The 16202-nt window shown below is 47.4% G+C and overlaps 1 protein-coding gene across 3 annotated transcripts in view; it reads right to left on the bottom strand.

Annotated features, from left to right (window-relative positions):
- Nucleotides 1-16202, bottom strand: part of BICD1 (BICD cargo adaptor 1) — a 162023-nt gene that overhangs the window by 40930 nt on the left and 104891 nt on the right. For all 3 annotated transcript variants that reach the window (XM_058655878.1, XM_058655877.1, XM_058655879.1), the window contains exon 3: nt 6299-6451. In XM_058655878.1, coding sequence (XP_058511861.1) covers nt 6299-6451 — 153 coding nt within the window. The remainder of the gene's footprint in view (nt 1-6298; nt 6452-16202) is intronic.

The raw sequence follows: 16202 nt of genomic DNA on the forward strand, positions 1-16202 counted from the left end.
CAGGAAACCCACTCGTGGACTTAACCACTAAAGCCACCTGTGCTAGTTTGCAAAGACATGAGAGCATCCCATGCACCCTTAAAGTGACACAGTAAGCACATAAATACGTGTGTTAAATGTGTGTATCTATCTACGCATGCATAACATGTATGCAGAATCAGATACGATGCAATATAAGCACATATCATGCATGATACATGCAACATAAATATGTAACAGAATTCTCAGCAGAGATGAACAAGATGTCTACTGTCTTGGGGAGTTCCATAAGGATCCTATGCTCAAAAGGGGGCAGTGTTGACCTAACAAGGCCATACCCTTTTGAGTTAATCAGATATCAGAATATTCACACTCAAGGAAAGGTTTTACACCACGTGTTTCTTTCATTTCATTTCTGGCTAAACAATCAGAACATAATCTCAGCAAAATCGGCTTGATAGTAATGGTAAGAAAAGATGTGTATCTACTACATGCTAAAACACAGGTCCTGGACAAGCCAGTATGCAGTAGCCGATAATAAACCAGGTCCGCAATCAGCAGCATTTAAGAACTGTCCAAACCACCTGGACAGAACCCTCGGAATACGTGCACATGGAGACTCTGGGGTGATGTGCAGTAGTGGTTCCTCATCCCTGGGTACTGGGATGTGTGGAAAGGCATGAGCGGTTTCCCCTTTGTCTCGCCCCTTCCCCCCAGAAACAAAGAAGAAATAGGAAATTTGGAAGCAATGAGTTCACCCAATTATCCCTAAATCTCGATCCTTCCCATCCTGATCAACCATGTAATCATTATTAAAAATAAACTTAAAATAAAAAATAAATAAACCAGATCCGTACTATTATCCATGCAGCAGGAGCATGTTCAAACACAAACCCTCCTGGACCCAAGTGAACGCAGGTGGTAGGCACCTGGTATCTAAGCCCACTTGCCTGCCACAGGACCCTGTCCTTGTCATAGGCCACCTTTCAATCAACTTTTTTTTTTAAAGATTTATTTATTTTTATTGGAAAGGCAGATATACAGAGAGAAGGAGAGACGGAGAGGAAGATCTTCCATCCAATGGTTCATTCCCCAAATGACGGCAACTGCTGGAGCTGAGCTAATCCGAAGCCAGGAGCTCTTCCAGGTCTCCCATGTGGGTACAGGGTCCCAAGGCTTTGGGCTGTCCTCACTGCTTTCCCAGGCCACAGGCAGGGAGCTGGATGGGAAGCAGGGCGGCGGGGATTAGAACCGGCGCCCATATGGGATCCCGGTGCATGCAAGGTGAGGACTTTAGCTGCTACACTATCTTGCCCTCAATCGACTTTTGACCTGGACAACTACCTTTTCTCCTCCATAAAGAAAGATCTCTTTCTTCACTTACACCTCCGGCTGGGTGCCTCCAGGCTCCTGCCTCATGTTTGAAACAGAAATCTGAGCTTCAGCAAGCCTTTGCTGAATAAATGAATACTATGAGTAAAAAAAAAGGGAGGGATAGGGGCTTGGACCCAATCAAAGCCAGGAGCCTGCAATGTCACCTGAGCCTCCTGTGTGGGTGGCACACACACAGGGACTTGGGGCCATCTTCCCCCTCCTTTCCCAGGTGCATTTGCAGGGAGCAGGATAGGACGCAGGGCAGCCAGAGTTCCAATCGGCACTCCAGTGTGGGGTGGTGGTACTTCAGGCAGCAGCATAACCCTCTGTGTCACAACACTGGCCTCTGCATTTATTTTCACATTTATTTTGGCTTGAATTTGAAATTTTAGAGAAAAAGATGAAAATGCAGCAGCTGTGACTCGAACTGCTTCCCATATGAGATGTTAGTACTACACTGCTGACTCCTGGGTTTTTTTCTTGACCCAGTCCAACAAACCATGGTTCTGCTGTGTGCCCTGGAGTGTGGTGGCACCACAGGAGCAGAGCCCCAGCCAAGCATGAGACCCAGCAAAGAGAACAAGGAGGCAATGAATTGGTATCAGAATCATCCTGAGAAGCACCAGCGCTTGGCTGGGTTTCCGTGTGGCAGCTCCGAGGCTGGGGAGCCTTGTTTCAGTGATGGGAGCAGGCACCACAATGTTTGCAGAGCCCAGGACACCCAAAGTTCTTAATTTGGCCTTGCGTTACCCAATCTAACACACAACTTTGATCATTCACCTACACAGAGTGACAGTTTGTCATGTGCCTTATCCCAGGGAACATATATTTTGTTTTAAAAGACATATTTGGGGTCCAGCCTTATGGCATAGTGCCACCTACAATGCTGGCATCACATATGAATGCTGATTCAAGTCCCAGCTGTTCTACTTGCCATCCAGTTCCCTACTAATGTGCTGGGAAGCAGCAGGGGATGGCCCAAGTGTTTGGGCCCGTGGACCCGCATGCGAGACCCAGGAGAAGCTCCTGCTGCTTGGCTTTAGTTTGATCCAGTACTGGCCACTGTGGTAGTTCATGCAGTGAACCAGCAGATGGAAGATCTCTGTCTCTCTCTGTTTCTCTCTCCTTCTCTGTAACACTGCCTTTTAAATAAACAAAATTCTTCAAGCATCTGGCCTCCTGGAGAAATACCCCTGCAACAGTGTTTAAAGGAAATACTGCAAACATTCCTAGGTCTCTAAGGCTATTTCCTGACACAGCAACGTGTCCCCGGAGGGAACGTTGTTCAGAATAGAAACAAGATTCAATTATTCACTTTCACAAAGCTATGGGCTGGGGAAACAGAGGACGGAGTGTTGCTAAGCACTTCAGCTCTGGGCAGGAGATGTGAGCGACACGGAGCTCATTGTTTCTTTTTCCCTTTCACCGTCATGTCTCTACAAACTAAAACCAACAACTTCCTGCCTGTGTGCAGTGATACTGGGGCTGTGGTCCTTCTTGTCCTGGTGTCAGCAATGCTGGGCACCAGGGCCACCAGCTACTACTAGAAGAGGTGGCCATGAACTCCATCTCTCCTGCTCAGCAACCCTGTACTCCAATTCAGCTTCGGAAGCTCCATCAGCGAGCCCGAGCCTTCCAGCTCTGCTGGAGACTCTAACAGGCCCCATGTCGCCTCCTATGGTAACTGAAGTTCATCAGAGCCTCGGTCTTCCCTTTGATGATCCAAGTCAATGCTTGGCTAGAGATGAACTCAGCAAACTACACAAGTGGCGTGGGGGTGGCAGAAGAGTGAGATTTCCTCTCAGAAGGCCCCAAGCACCAAAACTCGACAGCCAAGGCCAGGCTCTTTTCTGAGAAACTGCTAGAAACCCCAGCACCTGATCAGACAAACCAATGTCCATCGAGGCCTGGAGCCTAGACACTGGGCCCAGTATGCCATTACATAGGAAACACGCTGGTGCCCATCACTGACTAACCAAAGGCAGGCCACAGGCACTACAGACCAGTACAGGAGCTAATCCTGCACTGCCCCACCTTCCCCTGGGACCCTGGGAGCAGAGCCACAGCTGCCTGACGCCCTGCTCTGCACTCAAAGCAAACCTTGCTTGCTCCCACTACTCATGCCAGCGACTGGCATACAGACTCAGCTTTGGCTTCAACAGCAATTCCTCTGACCAGGAGTGTCCTAGTACGTGACCGCCCTGTCCTAAAATCTCCCTTTCTGAGACATTACTACAAGATGTCTGTTGCTTCATTTGACTGATAGATCTTTCTGGTGCTTTCTTGGGAAACTGAAAGCTTACTGCACTTATTGCTAACATATTGCTTTATCTTTTCTTAAAAAACATATTTTTTAAAAAAAGGTAGAATTGCACAGAGAGAGGCCTTCCACCCTCTGGTTCTCTCTCCATGTGGCTGACGCAGACTGAAGCCAGGGCCAGGAGCTTCCTCCAGGGTTCGCACAGAGGTAGCCTGGGCTCAACTTTCTGAAATAAGTCACTAGTGCTCCCTCATATTTTACATTCAGGATTACAAATAAAAACTGAAATAGTTGATGATAATCTGAGGTTTTTAGTTTCCTCTCTAAACTGAAATATGAGTGTAAGAGAAAGAAAACGGCTGCTAGCACTGCCTGACCTTTTGGCTTAGATCAAGTGTAGAACAAAAAAATGCTTTATTCTTCCAGCAGGGATTCCTTAAACACCCACTGAGGGCCACCTTACGCTGCAGGTGCTAAATCTTAGTGGAAGGAGATAGAGAACAAATCAACTAACAGACACTAGAGGGAGTAAGAGGTGCTCATTAGGCAACTATTATTTAGAAAAACATCAATAAAGAGAGCTAAAGAAACACATCTCAGAAGGAACAATCTTTTCTCAACTGAATATTTTACAAAGGTGGAAACTCTGCTGTCTGAAACATGAAACCTGGCTGCAGGAGTGCCCAGCCAGTAGGGCACAGAAGAGGGCTGTGACGGCAGAGGCCTGTCTGCAGGGCCAGCAGCGGCACCATGCTGCAGCTGGTTCCGAGGGAGACTCAGCCCCTGGGTCAGGAGGCTTGGCATCTTCTGGTCTCTCCCTGGGCACAGACAACAGCCAGTGAGAGAATGAAATGGACTGCCCTCCAGTCAAGTCTGTCAAGGATCAAGTATGCTCTGATTGTCAAGGACTACCATGCAGAAGAACCTCTGTTTAATGCATAGGCCCACACTGTAAAACAGAGCCCACTAAGATTTAAACCCTTGGTTTGATTGGCTGGATGAATGTCAGCTTTGATTCTGTAAGCCAGCTCCAAAGGTATCAATTGACAAGTGCAGACTGGAATTCAGGCCAGTTTGATGAAGAATGCCAGCTATTGTCATCCGAAAAAAAAAAAAATTGTGGTGCTTGTGTTTAAATACTACATTGAACTCATAGTAATCAGAGAATTCACAATAGCTGCCAGCCTCTATAAACAAAGGCCAATAGTGGGGGGCAGCAATTCCTTAACTGGGAGAGACCTACACACAGGGCATCCCTTGGTCAAGAGCTAAGCCAAAGTGGCTCCCTGAACAAAAACCAATTTTGAAATAATTGGGCAGTTAATTGAGAAATTACCATATGACATTTAGAAATAAAAGAGATGCAGGAATTGTTCCCCATTCAGGGTAGGGCGGGAGAACCAACTCTTCGTAGTTAACCATTGGGTTCCCACAGGCTCCACACAGGGATCCCCATGGAGAGGCTCTGAGAGCCAAGGATGTGTCCACTCCACCAGGGCTGTCTTCCAGGACCCTCCAGAACCCTGTTAGGAGACCACCCAGGCCCCTGCTGGTGTGGGCAGCAGCTTGGATTGCAGGACGCAACCAGCTGGAAGCAATGCCCACTTGAGATATTTTCATCTGTGTCAGATCCTTGAATTCTTCACCAGCGACTCACAAAACAAACTTGGAAAACGTCCTACTTATTTTAAGGAATGTTTGGGGAGCATTTTCTAAATCCAGCTCAGTGCAAATGTCCCGCCTGTGAGATCATTTACCCGAGTCACAGCTCGACCTGGGATGCCCACACAGCTGCCATCACTCAGCACGGCCAGTGACTTGGCACATGGGGGTACTCTGCCAGCTTGTTTTGTTTGTTTTGTTTTGTTTTGTTTTCCAGACAAGCTGAAACTGCTCTCCTACTGGCTCCATATTCCAAAGTCAGGGGAAACAGCAGAGATGAGAAAATTAAACCATAATGGTCAACACTTGGGTATTTTTTTTTCCTTTCTCTCTTTTCCTCTTAATCCTTGGACCTAAGAAAACTGTGTTTGGGATGAAGGTATCAAGTTGGGAAGGGAGCAAAGGAAGAGGCATAGGTGTGGGCTGGCTTCTGGGCAGACGGAGGAGTGCGGCCCAGCTCTCATCCCTCACTGCCCAGCACAGCGCCAGGCACACAGTTCCAGGCTCACAGCTGCATTTAGACAGGGTGGAGGTTATGGTTGAGGAAGCCCCTTGAGAAGAACTTCAACCTCCCGTTCACCTCTGCTTAATCAAATAGCTGTACTCACAAATAAATCATTCTAAAATGACAGATCTAGAATGCTAATAACTCAAGACTAAGAAGAAACACAATGCAAATCAAGTCAGATACATTAAGCTATCAGAGCCTCACTTCAGAGAAAAATAAATCCAAGTTTAGAGATGAGGTCATCAGGTTCTATTGCTTACGGTGTACCTGACTGAAGTAAATGAACCCAGATCTCAAGTGTAATCTGGCGCCCAGGATCTTCCCCAGTAAAGCTCTAGCAGAAACTATCCTACCAAAACGCGCTCTTTTGCTGAGATAGGAGGCTGGGCGGTGCCAGAACCTCAGGACTACAGAAGATTCCACAGGTTCCTTGCTTCTGCAGAGGTGAGGAGGCACCTCCACCCTCGCCACTGGCCTCTCTGGCTCCCCCGCCGCAACCCTGCCCCAGAGCGCACCTGGTTCTGCTTCAGCGTGGACACGAGCTTCTGCAGCGTGATGTTCTCTTCCTCTAGCTCCGTGTAGTCCTGCAGGAGCCGGGCCTCCCGGAACTTGTACTCTCGGATCTCATCCTTCATCCGCGCCCGCTGCAGCTCCACCATCTCACTGTTCTGAAAGCACATAAGAAAAGGCCGCTGAGAACTGCCCTCAATCAAGCACACAACCCTGATGGTTCAATTCCACAGTAAAAACTCTGCATCAGACGGAACTGGCACTGCCCTTCACGAATGGCAAATCGATCACAATTGTCAAAAATTTCAAAGTACCTATGCACACAGCCTTAGGAATCTGACAGTTGGAAACTCATCCTTAGGTAGGTTTCAGAGGTAAATAAATTCTTAAACTGCAATTCATCTAAATGTTCACTCTGGGGGGAATAAGGAAACAGGGATGCACCCACCAAGTGTGATATTATAAAGTTACAGAAAACTAGATACGATGTACTATTAAACGTAAAAATCAAGCTACACATTAGTCTCCACAATAGGATCTGTTCTGTTACAAATCAGAGGGGTCACACACAACCTCTTACACTTTCATGTTCCCATAACATCCGTAGGAAAGCCCTGGAGGAGGTGTGTGTTGGGCCACAGGGAGATGCCAAGGCAATGACCAGAGGAGCCTGTTGCTTTGATTTTCTATCCATCTGAACCATCAGAATTTCTTTTCAACAGCAAACAAGTACTCCTAGGTTGTCTGTGCAAAAGGTACAGGATATCAATCAGGCGAATCAGGAAAATATTTTTTTTCCCCTAAACTCCTGTAAAAGTCAAGCTGTGCTATGGTTCAAAACACACAATGCCCTGGAATATGACGGGCAGGGACATTCCCACAGTAGCTTATCCTTAGCTGTGGAGAGTGGATACAGACGTTCTTTCGTAAATCAGAATTTGTGAGATTGGCTTCTATTTCTTTTGTTTGTTTGTTTTTAAAGATTTATCTATTTTTACTGGAAAGGCAGATCTGCAGAGGGAAGGAGATGCAGAGAGAAAGATCATTAGTTCACTGACTCACTCCCCAAGTGGACGCAACGGTCAGAGTTGAAACAATCCCAAGCCAGGAGCGAGGAGTGAGTCTCCCACTCGGGTACTGGGTCCCAAGGCTTTGGGCCATCCTTGACTGCTTTCCCAGGCCACAAGAAGGGAGCTGGATGGGAACTGGAGCAGCCGGGACATGAACCGGCGCCCAAATTGGATCATGGCACATGCAAGACAATGATTCAGCCACTATGCTATCACACCAGGCCCTAGATTGGTTTCTCTTTCAAGCAAAGAAAAATGTGTGTGTGTTTTGGGGGAGAGAATTGTAAAAGCCAAACTGCACATATTCTTATGCAATATTTGTGTGTAATCTAAGGGGACCAGGTGAATCCTGATAACTTGTGCTTCAGGCCATAATGTACTAACCACCTTTGGCATGAAATGTAGGACTGACATGGAACACAGTGCTGCTGTTTACGACAGGAATTTACCTCCCTAACACAAAGCTGATGGAAATACGCAGACATAGAAGAAGCCTGGACTATTCACCTACTAAGTTCAGAAGCATGCTGAGCAGCATCTCCCCAGAAGCCATGTGGCAGCCCCGGGTCTTGAGCAGGGCCAAAGTATTTGAAATGAGGTCATTAAACACAGTTCAATCTGATTTGCAGGTGCTCTGAGGAAAGGGCAAAAATTGGCCAGAGAAATGCACCTGCCCAGAGAGAAGACTCTGGGAAAAGGGAGAGGGAAGTGATGGACATGTGGCCAGGGGGGTAAAGCCTGAAGGTAGGCCGAGGAAGTGGCCGGCAGCAACAGAAGCTACAAAAGGAAGGGCTGTTTCTCCCTATAGTTGTCAGAGGGAGTCAGTCCTGCTGACACCTACACCTCTGGCCTCCAGAACTGAGAGACACAAAGTCTGCTCTTTGAGGTCACTCAGGGTGTGCATGGTAGGAATGCCAAATAACTCATGGGGCCAGAACTACCTGGACAGGTGGCAGAGTGCTTCCCACAGGTGCTGCACATGTGTTACAGTTCTCTGTCCCCAGGAAGGCCCACCCTAAGAGGATACCTGGCTCTCCTGTGCCAGCCTTTGGATGGCCCTGGTCTGACCACCTTGACTACAAACAGCCCCCTGTGAGCCTGACTTCTTCATCTCCCCTCTGCCTGAAGACGGCAATTGTTTTCTTTATGATCTGATCCCAAGGTGCAGGCCACCCTGCTTCTGCCTCCGCTCACATGAAAATAGCAAATCCCCAACTTAAAATCTCGCGAATCACTTCCTGGGCAACAAACAAGTCACTCTAAGACAGACACTGCTTCTTCTCAACAGTGATCAATCAGCTCAGGGTCTAGGGACAATAAGGGTTGTCAACTCTGAATGAAGGCAGAATACCAGAGAGGAAAAGTTATCCTGGCACTTGTTAAAACAGAGAGATGGACTTGATTCCAGACTTTTGCAATTGGAGAACTGACAGTACAGACTTAACTATGAATACAGCAGAGACACACCGGGGGTATTGACAGGCTTCCCCACCAAGCTGGAACAGCAACAGAAAGGGCAGAGAAACCCTGCGGTGCCCATTATTGGTTGCATACACTTACACTTAGGTGTTATTTCCTAATGAAATGGGTAAACCACAGGCTGGCACTGCTAGCCTTGGGGTAGGAGGAGGAAGCCATACACTTTCAGTGTTTGGAATCTCTGAAGTTCTTACCTAGGCTGTGGTTTAGGAAACACAGCAGTTGGAGCAAAGTAAGAGAGTCTGAAGGAACTTCTACCACACAGGATTCTGGGGAACAGGCAATGCCTGTTAAATAAAGCTCGGGTTGTGTTTTTGACCAGTGAACTTGACAGCTGGGAAGGCAGACTGCAAGAAGAAAGAGTTCAAGGGGACAGAGCAGTGGCTAGCACTCCCACGGGTCAAGTGGCTGAAGATGGGAGGAAAAGCTGGTGGGTGGGGGGAGTGTGTGATGAAGGGGCAGCTTAGAACAGACTGCCAGTCCTCGGAGGATGTGATGACCAAGGTAATACTAACAGTAATACACAGCAACATCCTCATAAGAATAGCAGCAACTAAACAGACTTGTGAAAAGACCAAAAAAGAAATGATACAGCAAACCGACTGTGCGCTCTTGATGTGTCCCATAAAAAGTGACAGGGAAGAGTCATTGTTTGGCCCACGTAGGAGTCTCAGATCCTGGAGAAGGCAGCAAAGTGGACTGGGCCAGGTGGGGAAGCTGGAGGGGTTGGAAGTGGAGGGCAGAGTGGGCATCACTTCCCACCCAGCAGTGTCAGGCCCAGTTCCAGCTGTTGCAGATGTCTGGGGGGTAATCCACTAGATGGGCAATTCTCTCTCTCTCTCTCTTCTGTTTCACTCACTCACTGCCTTTCGAATAAGTGAATTAATAAATCTCCTAAATAATATCAATTAAACAGCCAGACATGTTGCTGTTGACGATACTGGGTAGGAGACGTGTGTCCCAAAGCTGAGTGCTGGGTTGATTCACAGCTCCTGACTCCAGGTCCTTGCTGAAGCAATGGTGATGGCTCAGCTAGCTAGGTCCCTGCCACCTCCACTGGAAACCTGAACTGAGTTTGCAGCCTAAGCCCTGACTGTTCTAGGCGTTCAGGGAGGGAACCATTGAGTGGGAGAGCTCACTCATTCTCTTCCTCTCAATTAAAAATAATCAAAAGAAGACACATCCTGAATCTCTAAAATTCAAATGGCCCTTACATGGTGTCCAGTGGTCACGGGGTAGTAAGTTTTCTACTTCTCCCTTCTGCCACTATCAATCCCTGCCTGCAACCTCACCTCCCGTTTCCCTGGGTGAGGGCGCGGGGAGACGAGGCGATGCGCCTCCTGATCACATCCTCATGTTCACTGATCTCCTCCATTCCACTGCACTCAGTAACTGAACCTGACCTTGTCAAAGTTGTTGCCACTGGCCATGGAGGTCCCATCAGGGCCTTCCTCTCACTGGGCTTCCTCCAAGGTCTGGACGATTGCGGAATCTCTTTCTCCAGCTCCCACTTGGCTGCCTGTCCCTGTGCAGCCCATAACTGGCTCCCAGCCACTAGGCCTGGCTGTCAGGTGTCAGGTCCGCAGCAAGCCCTTCTCCCTCAGTCTGTGGACTCGCTCTCCCCAGGCTGTTTCCCCAGGCCTATATGCTGATGAGTCTCCATTCCCTCAGGGCCTAACACCTCCCTGGCAGCCTTGACTTCCAGAGGCCTCTAACGACCAAATCACTGGAAAAGTTTTCATGCGTAGTAGAAAGTGACCAAGTTGAGAAAAGTGTTGTGGTATAGCAGTTAATGCAACTGCTGGCGACACCAGCATCTCCCCTTGGGTTAAAGTTCCAACTGTTCTACATCCAGTCCAGCTTCCTGCAAAAGTATCCAACCAGTGGAGGATGGCCTAAGTGCTTGTGCTACTGCACCCACAGGAAAGACCTAGATGAAGCCCCTGGTTTCTGCTTGGTTCAGTCCTGGCCACTGTGGTCTCTTGCAGGAATGAACCAAAAGATGGAAGCTCTCTCTCCTGGCTTCTGTCTATATCTCTCTTCCTCTATGACTTTCAAGTAAATAAATAAATCCATTTAAAAGAGAGAACACGTTTGTATGGGGGAGGAGGGATGAAAGGGACTATACCACATACCCAACCATAGGCCTCTCCCAAGGGCAGAGGGCAAGCTGGACCATGAGATTCAGATAGCAATATAAAAAGCGAACCAGAGTGGGCAGATGCAAGGGTTCTAAAAAGTGGATCAAGTCCTGGTTAACTATGAGTGGATGAGGGAAGGGAGCTGAAGACAGCTGACAGATTTACAGAGAGGAGAGACAGAGAGAAAGATCTTCTGTCCATTCATTCGCTCCCCAGATGGCTGCAATGAACATAGCTGAACTGATCCGAAGCCAGGAGCCAGGAGCTTCTTCTGGCTCTCCAACATGGGTGCAGGGTCCCAAGACTTTGGGCCGTCCTCTATTGCTTTCCCAGGCGACAAGCAGGGAGTTAGATTGGAAGTGGAACAGCTGGGACACAAAACAGTGCTCTTATGGGACTTTGGTGCGTTCAAGGCAAAGAATGCATCACTGAGCCACTGCGCTGGGCCCCTGGAATCCATTTTCGAGATGAAAATGTTCTGATATCGACTATGGCAAGGCTCCCAAATATGAGGACACATCACAAAGCCTGCTGGCAATGGCATTAAATGATGAGTTGATTTTTTGTGCAGAAATAACTTGAAAAGTATGTACAGTTTTCTTTTAACATGTATATTTTTTCATAAATTTTTTTTTATTGTGTTGTTGACAATCTTTACATAGTTAATTACAGTTAAAGAAAGAAAAAGAAAAGAAAAAAAGAAAAAAAAAAAGGTTCAGGGGGATAGGGAAGTGGGTAATACTACTATGTCCACATTGTTTCCATCTTGTATCTGAGGCAAAGGGGGATATTGAGGGGGAAGCCCCACCCGGTTTCCCGCCCACCCCAAGTCCCGGATGTGGGGCATGCTCTGAGATATGTGCTCGAGTGGTGTTAATAGTTCTCCGGTTATGAATCGCTGCCAGTTTCGCTCGATGAGGTCGTCCACTGATTGATATGGTCCATCATAAAGTCTCCATTAAATTTTTAAGAGTATTTTATATGCGGCAATACCAAAAATCACTGCATGGCACACTTTAACTCAGTGAATTACAGCAGTTTCAGCTATAAGTTAGCAGTGTTGGCCAGGACGGGCTGGTGTTCTTCCTGTCTTGAGCCAAAGGCGCTGCAGATTCAAGGAGGGCTTGCAGAGCCCTTTTCTTCCCGACACACAATCCCTTGGGCAAGTTACCCTCACTGTGCCAGGAAAGGAAGCACACCGCATCACCGCACCCTGCCAGCCACTGCTGACCAGACCCACACACGCTAATGCACCCACACAACCTCTGTCTCCCACCAGTGCTTCTCAGCGGACTTTACCTACCACTCACCGCCCCACAGCCACATCCCTCTGCCTCGGTATGTCTTCAACAATCTGTCATCTCCTGCCCTAAGTGATCTGTAAGTTGTCTGTGTGGTTTTATGTCTCCTGCCAGCTGAATTCTCAGGTCCAGCCGACGACAGGCAGAGGCCAGGGAGAAATTTTTCTCGACACAAGAACAATAAAGCTGTCACAGTTCCCACTGGACAGCAAATGCAAACTCTGCTCTGATGTAAGCAGCACTGTCAAAGCGAAACTTTCCCAGGCTGGACGAGAAGCAAGACATGCAGGGGCCCATGAGATGCCTGCCTCCAGGAGAGTTCAAGGACCGCCATATCTCATGGCCACTGCATCTCCTCATTTCCAACAGCACCCATCAGCATGACTTCGACAGCAAGAGTCTGCCCTTTCCCTTCAACAGCTGAAATGAGTGGCATAGAATAGATAAATTTTGTCTCATCTCCTCACAATGTTTTCTTCTTACTTGCTGAAAAAGATATTAAAGAACACACTACTTTATTTCCTTTTTTTTTTAAAAAAAAGGTTTATTTATTTATTTGAAAGGAATAGTTAGAGACAGAAGGAGAGAGACAGAGAGGGATTTTGCATCTGCTGGCTCATTCCACAAATGACTACAACAGCTGGAGCTGGGTCCATCCAAAGCCAGGATCCACGAGCTTCCTCTGAGCCTCCCCCATGGATGCAGGGACCCAATAGGGATCTTGATCAGAAATGGAGCAACTAGGACACAAACCGATGCTCGTAAGTAATGTTGGCATGGTAGGCAGCAGCTTTACTCACTATGCCACAGTGCTGGCCCCAGAACACATTATTTTAAGTAATAAAGGTGATTACTATACATTTAAATCACATCTTGTAGCAACTCAAGTAACTGAGTCCCCCGTTCCATTTGGGAGATCTAAAATGTTTCCAGTTCCTGGTTTGAGCCTGACCAGTTCCATGAGTAGGAGCACTTGCAAGTGAGTCAGTGGGTGCGATCTCGCTTGCTCTCTGTCTGCCTCTCACACTTGGATGGACAGCGTTCCTACCTAACCTTCCAGCTTTCCTTGCTGCCGCCACTTCACTGAGCGCCTCCCAAGCCCTAAGCAGTCATTAACCTACTTTCTATCCTTCCAGATTTGCCTATTTTGGACTTTCCTTACTAATGAAACCGCACGAGAAGGGATTCTTTGAGTCTGTGTGTAAAATTTTAGACATTTTGGCTGCAATGATGAAAGTCTTGTTTTCTGAGGCTTCACTGTGGCATGACACTCCCTATACTACATTGCTAGAGTGTGCAGGCACCCGTCCCTCAGACTGCACACCCAGGCACTGGAGTATCACGTGACACAAACAGCAACACCATCCAGCACTCATTTAATGCGTTGCAAGCTCGTTTTTATTAATAAAAATGTGACTTTGTGAATTAAGTACATTGCTTCATTTGGAGCAAGCTGTTGCATATAAAATGCTGAAAATGTTTCTCTTTTTATTCTCTACCATGGACTTAGAGAATAACTGACCATTTACACAGCAGAGTGGTTAGCTCTTCCCTACTTTTTACATTTCTCTTTTATTTGTTAATTTTTAAATGTACTTTTTTTCTTTTTTAAGGTTTATTTTTATTGGAAAAGCAGATATACAGAGAGAAGGAAAGACAGAGAGGAAGATCTTCTATCTGATGGTTAACTCCCCAAGCGGCCACAACGGCTAGAGCTGAGCCAATCCGAAGGCAGGAGCTGGGAGACTTTTCCAGGTCTCCCACATGAGTGCAGGGTCCCAAGGCTTTGTGCCATCCTCAACTGCTTTCCCCAGGCCTCAGGCAGAGAGCTGGATGGGAAGTGGGGCTGCCGGGATTAGAACCGGCGCCCATAGGGATCCTGGGTGTGTTCAAGGCGAGGACTTTAACTGCTATGCTATTGCGCCGGGCCCTAAAATGTACATTTTTCATTTCTGAAAGGCAGAGCTCTTCCATTCACTGGTTCACTCCCCAGACGTTGGCAATGGCTGGCGCTAGAAGCCGGGAACTTAGTCTTTGCCTTCCCTGTGGACGGCAGCAACCCAAACACCTGAGCCATTCCTGCTGCTTTTCAGTGTGCATCAGCACGAAGTATGGCCAGAAGCAAAGGCAGAACTCGAAGCCACACACTCCAAGACGAGATGGAGGTATCCCAAAGGAGTGACCGGATCACTGTGCCAAACATCCACACCTCTTTCCCCCTCCGAACTTAAGTACACAAAGCACCAGAACAGACGCTGATCTTATCAAGTTCTCTGATATTATCTACCTTTGGATAAATGAACATGCTTGCAGCCCGGTACCACCATCAGGGGAATAAAAATAACTCATTAAATTAAGAATAGGGAACTTAAGTAGTATACTAAATAGACTCAAAATCCAGAGGAGGAGTTGAACCCACAAATTTTCAGAAATAGTTTAATCTCTAGCAAAAATCCTTACACCTCGCTTCCCAGACTCCACAGTGGCCTTGTTGTAGAAAAGGAGCTCACCCAAGAGGTAAACAGCACCAAAAGTCCACGGACCACTGCCTGCGACTACACTAGGTCCCACCACGGGAGCACGCATGTAGAATTTTAATAAAAGGGACACTGAGAAAAGGAAGTGAGCCAACAACACGCACGTAATGGTTTACGCACTATTGTGATTGGTGAAAATAGAACAACACATTGAAGCAATGAGAGAAAGAAAGAAAAACCAAGAAGGGAAAAAAAAACCAATAGAGGAGAAAGCAGTTAAGGAAGAACCATGTGAGAAGCACATCAAAAAGCAAGGTTTGTGGGGTAGGTGTGATGGCACAGCTGGCTAAGTGGCTGCTTGGGTTGTCTGCATCCCACCCTGGGGCGCCTGCTTGAGTCTTGTCTCTGTTCCCAATCCGGCTTCCTATGGTACACACCTTGTAAGGCAGCAGATCAAAGTTCAAATCCTTGGGTCCCTGTCACCCCTGTGGGAGGCCTGGATGGGGTATCCAGTTTGCAGTTCCAGCCTGGTCCAGCCCCAGCTGTTGCAAGCATTTGGGGAGTGAACTAGCAGACAGAAGATCTCTGTTTCACTCATTTTCTCACTTTTTCTCTCTCTCTCTCTCTCTCCCTCTCTCCCTCTCTCCCTCCTTCCCTCCCTCCCTCTCTCCCTCCCTCTTCTCTCAACCTTTCTGTGCGTATGTTGGGCAGGGGATGGGTTTGTCTTACAAATAAATTCTAAAAATTAAAAAAAGCAAAGTGTAAGTGGCTATGTGGCCTAGCAGCAGCAGTTGGCAGCTCAAACAGTTGGATTCCTGCCACCCCTCAATACAGACCCCTCACTACTGACTTCAAGCTTCTGCCCAACCCAGCCTTGCTTGTTGCAGGCATTTGTAGAATGAACCAGAAGAAGGAATTCTGTTTGTCTGTCTCAGGCTCTCAAATTCAAAAATAAATCAAGGGCCCGGCGTGATAGCATAGTGGTTAAAGTCCTCGCCTTGCACACGCCAGGATCCCATATGGGCACCAGTTCTTATCCCAGTGCCCCCGCTTCCCATCCAGCTCCCTTCTTGTGGCCTGGGAAAGCAGTTGAGGATGGCCCAAAGCTTTGGGACCCTGCACTCATGTGGGAGACCTGGAAGAGCTCCTGGCTCCTGGCTTCGGATCAGCTCAGCTCTAGCTGTTGTGGCCACTTGGGGAGTGAACCATCAGATGGAAGATCTTCCTTTGTCTCTTCTACTCTCTGTATATCTGCCTTTCCAATAAAAATAAATAAATTTTTTAAAAAAATAAATCAAAAGTTGAACAGAAAGGGGAATGTTAATATATTTTATAACTTGATTTGAAAGGTAAGTTTACCCCTTTAAGACTGAAGCTTATCTGGGACATCACTGTTTATTCTGAGGAATGTATAGGCACTGGCTGGAACAGCAGGATGAAT

The sequence above is a fragment of the Ochotona princeps genome, chromosome 27 (assembly GCF_030435755.1).
Source record: "Ochotona princeps isolate mOchPri1 chromosome 27, mOchPri1.hap1, whole genome shotgun sequence".
In the NCBI taxonomy this organism is placed as follows: Eukaryota; Metazoa; Chordata; class Mammalia; order Lagomorpha; family Ochotonidae; genus Ochotona; species Ochotona princeps.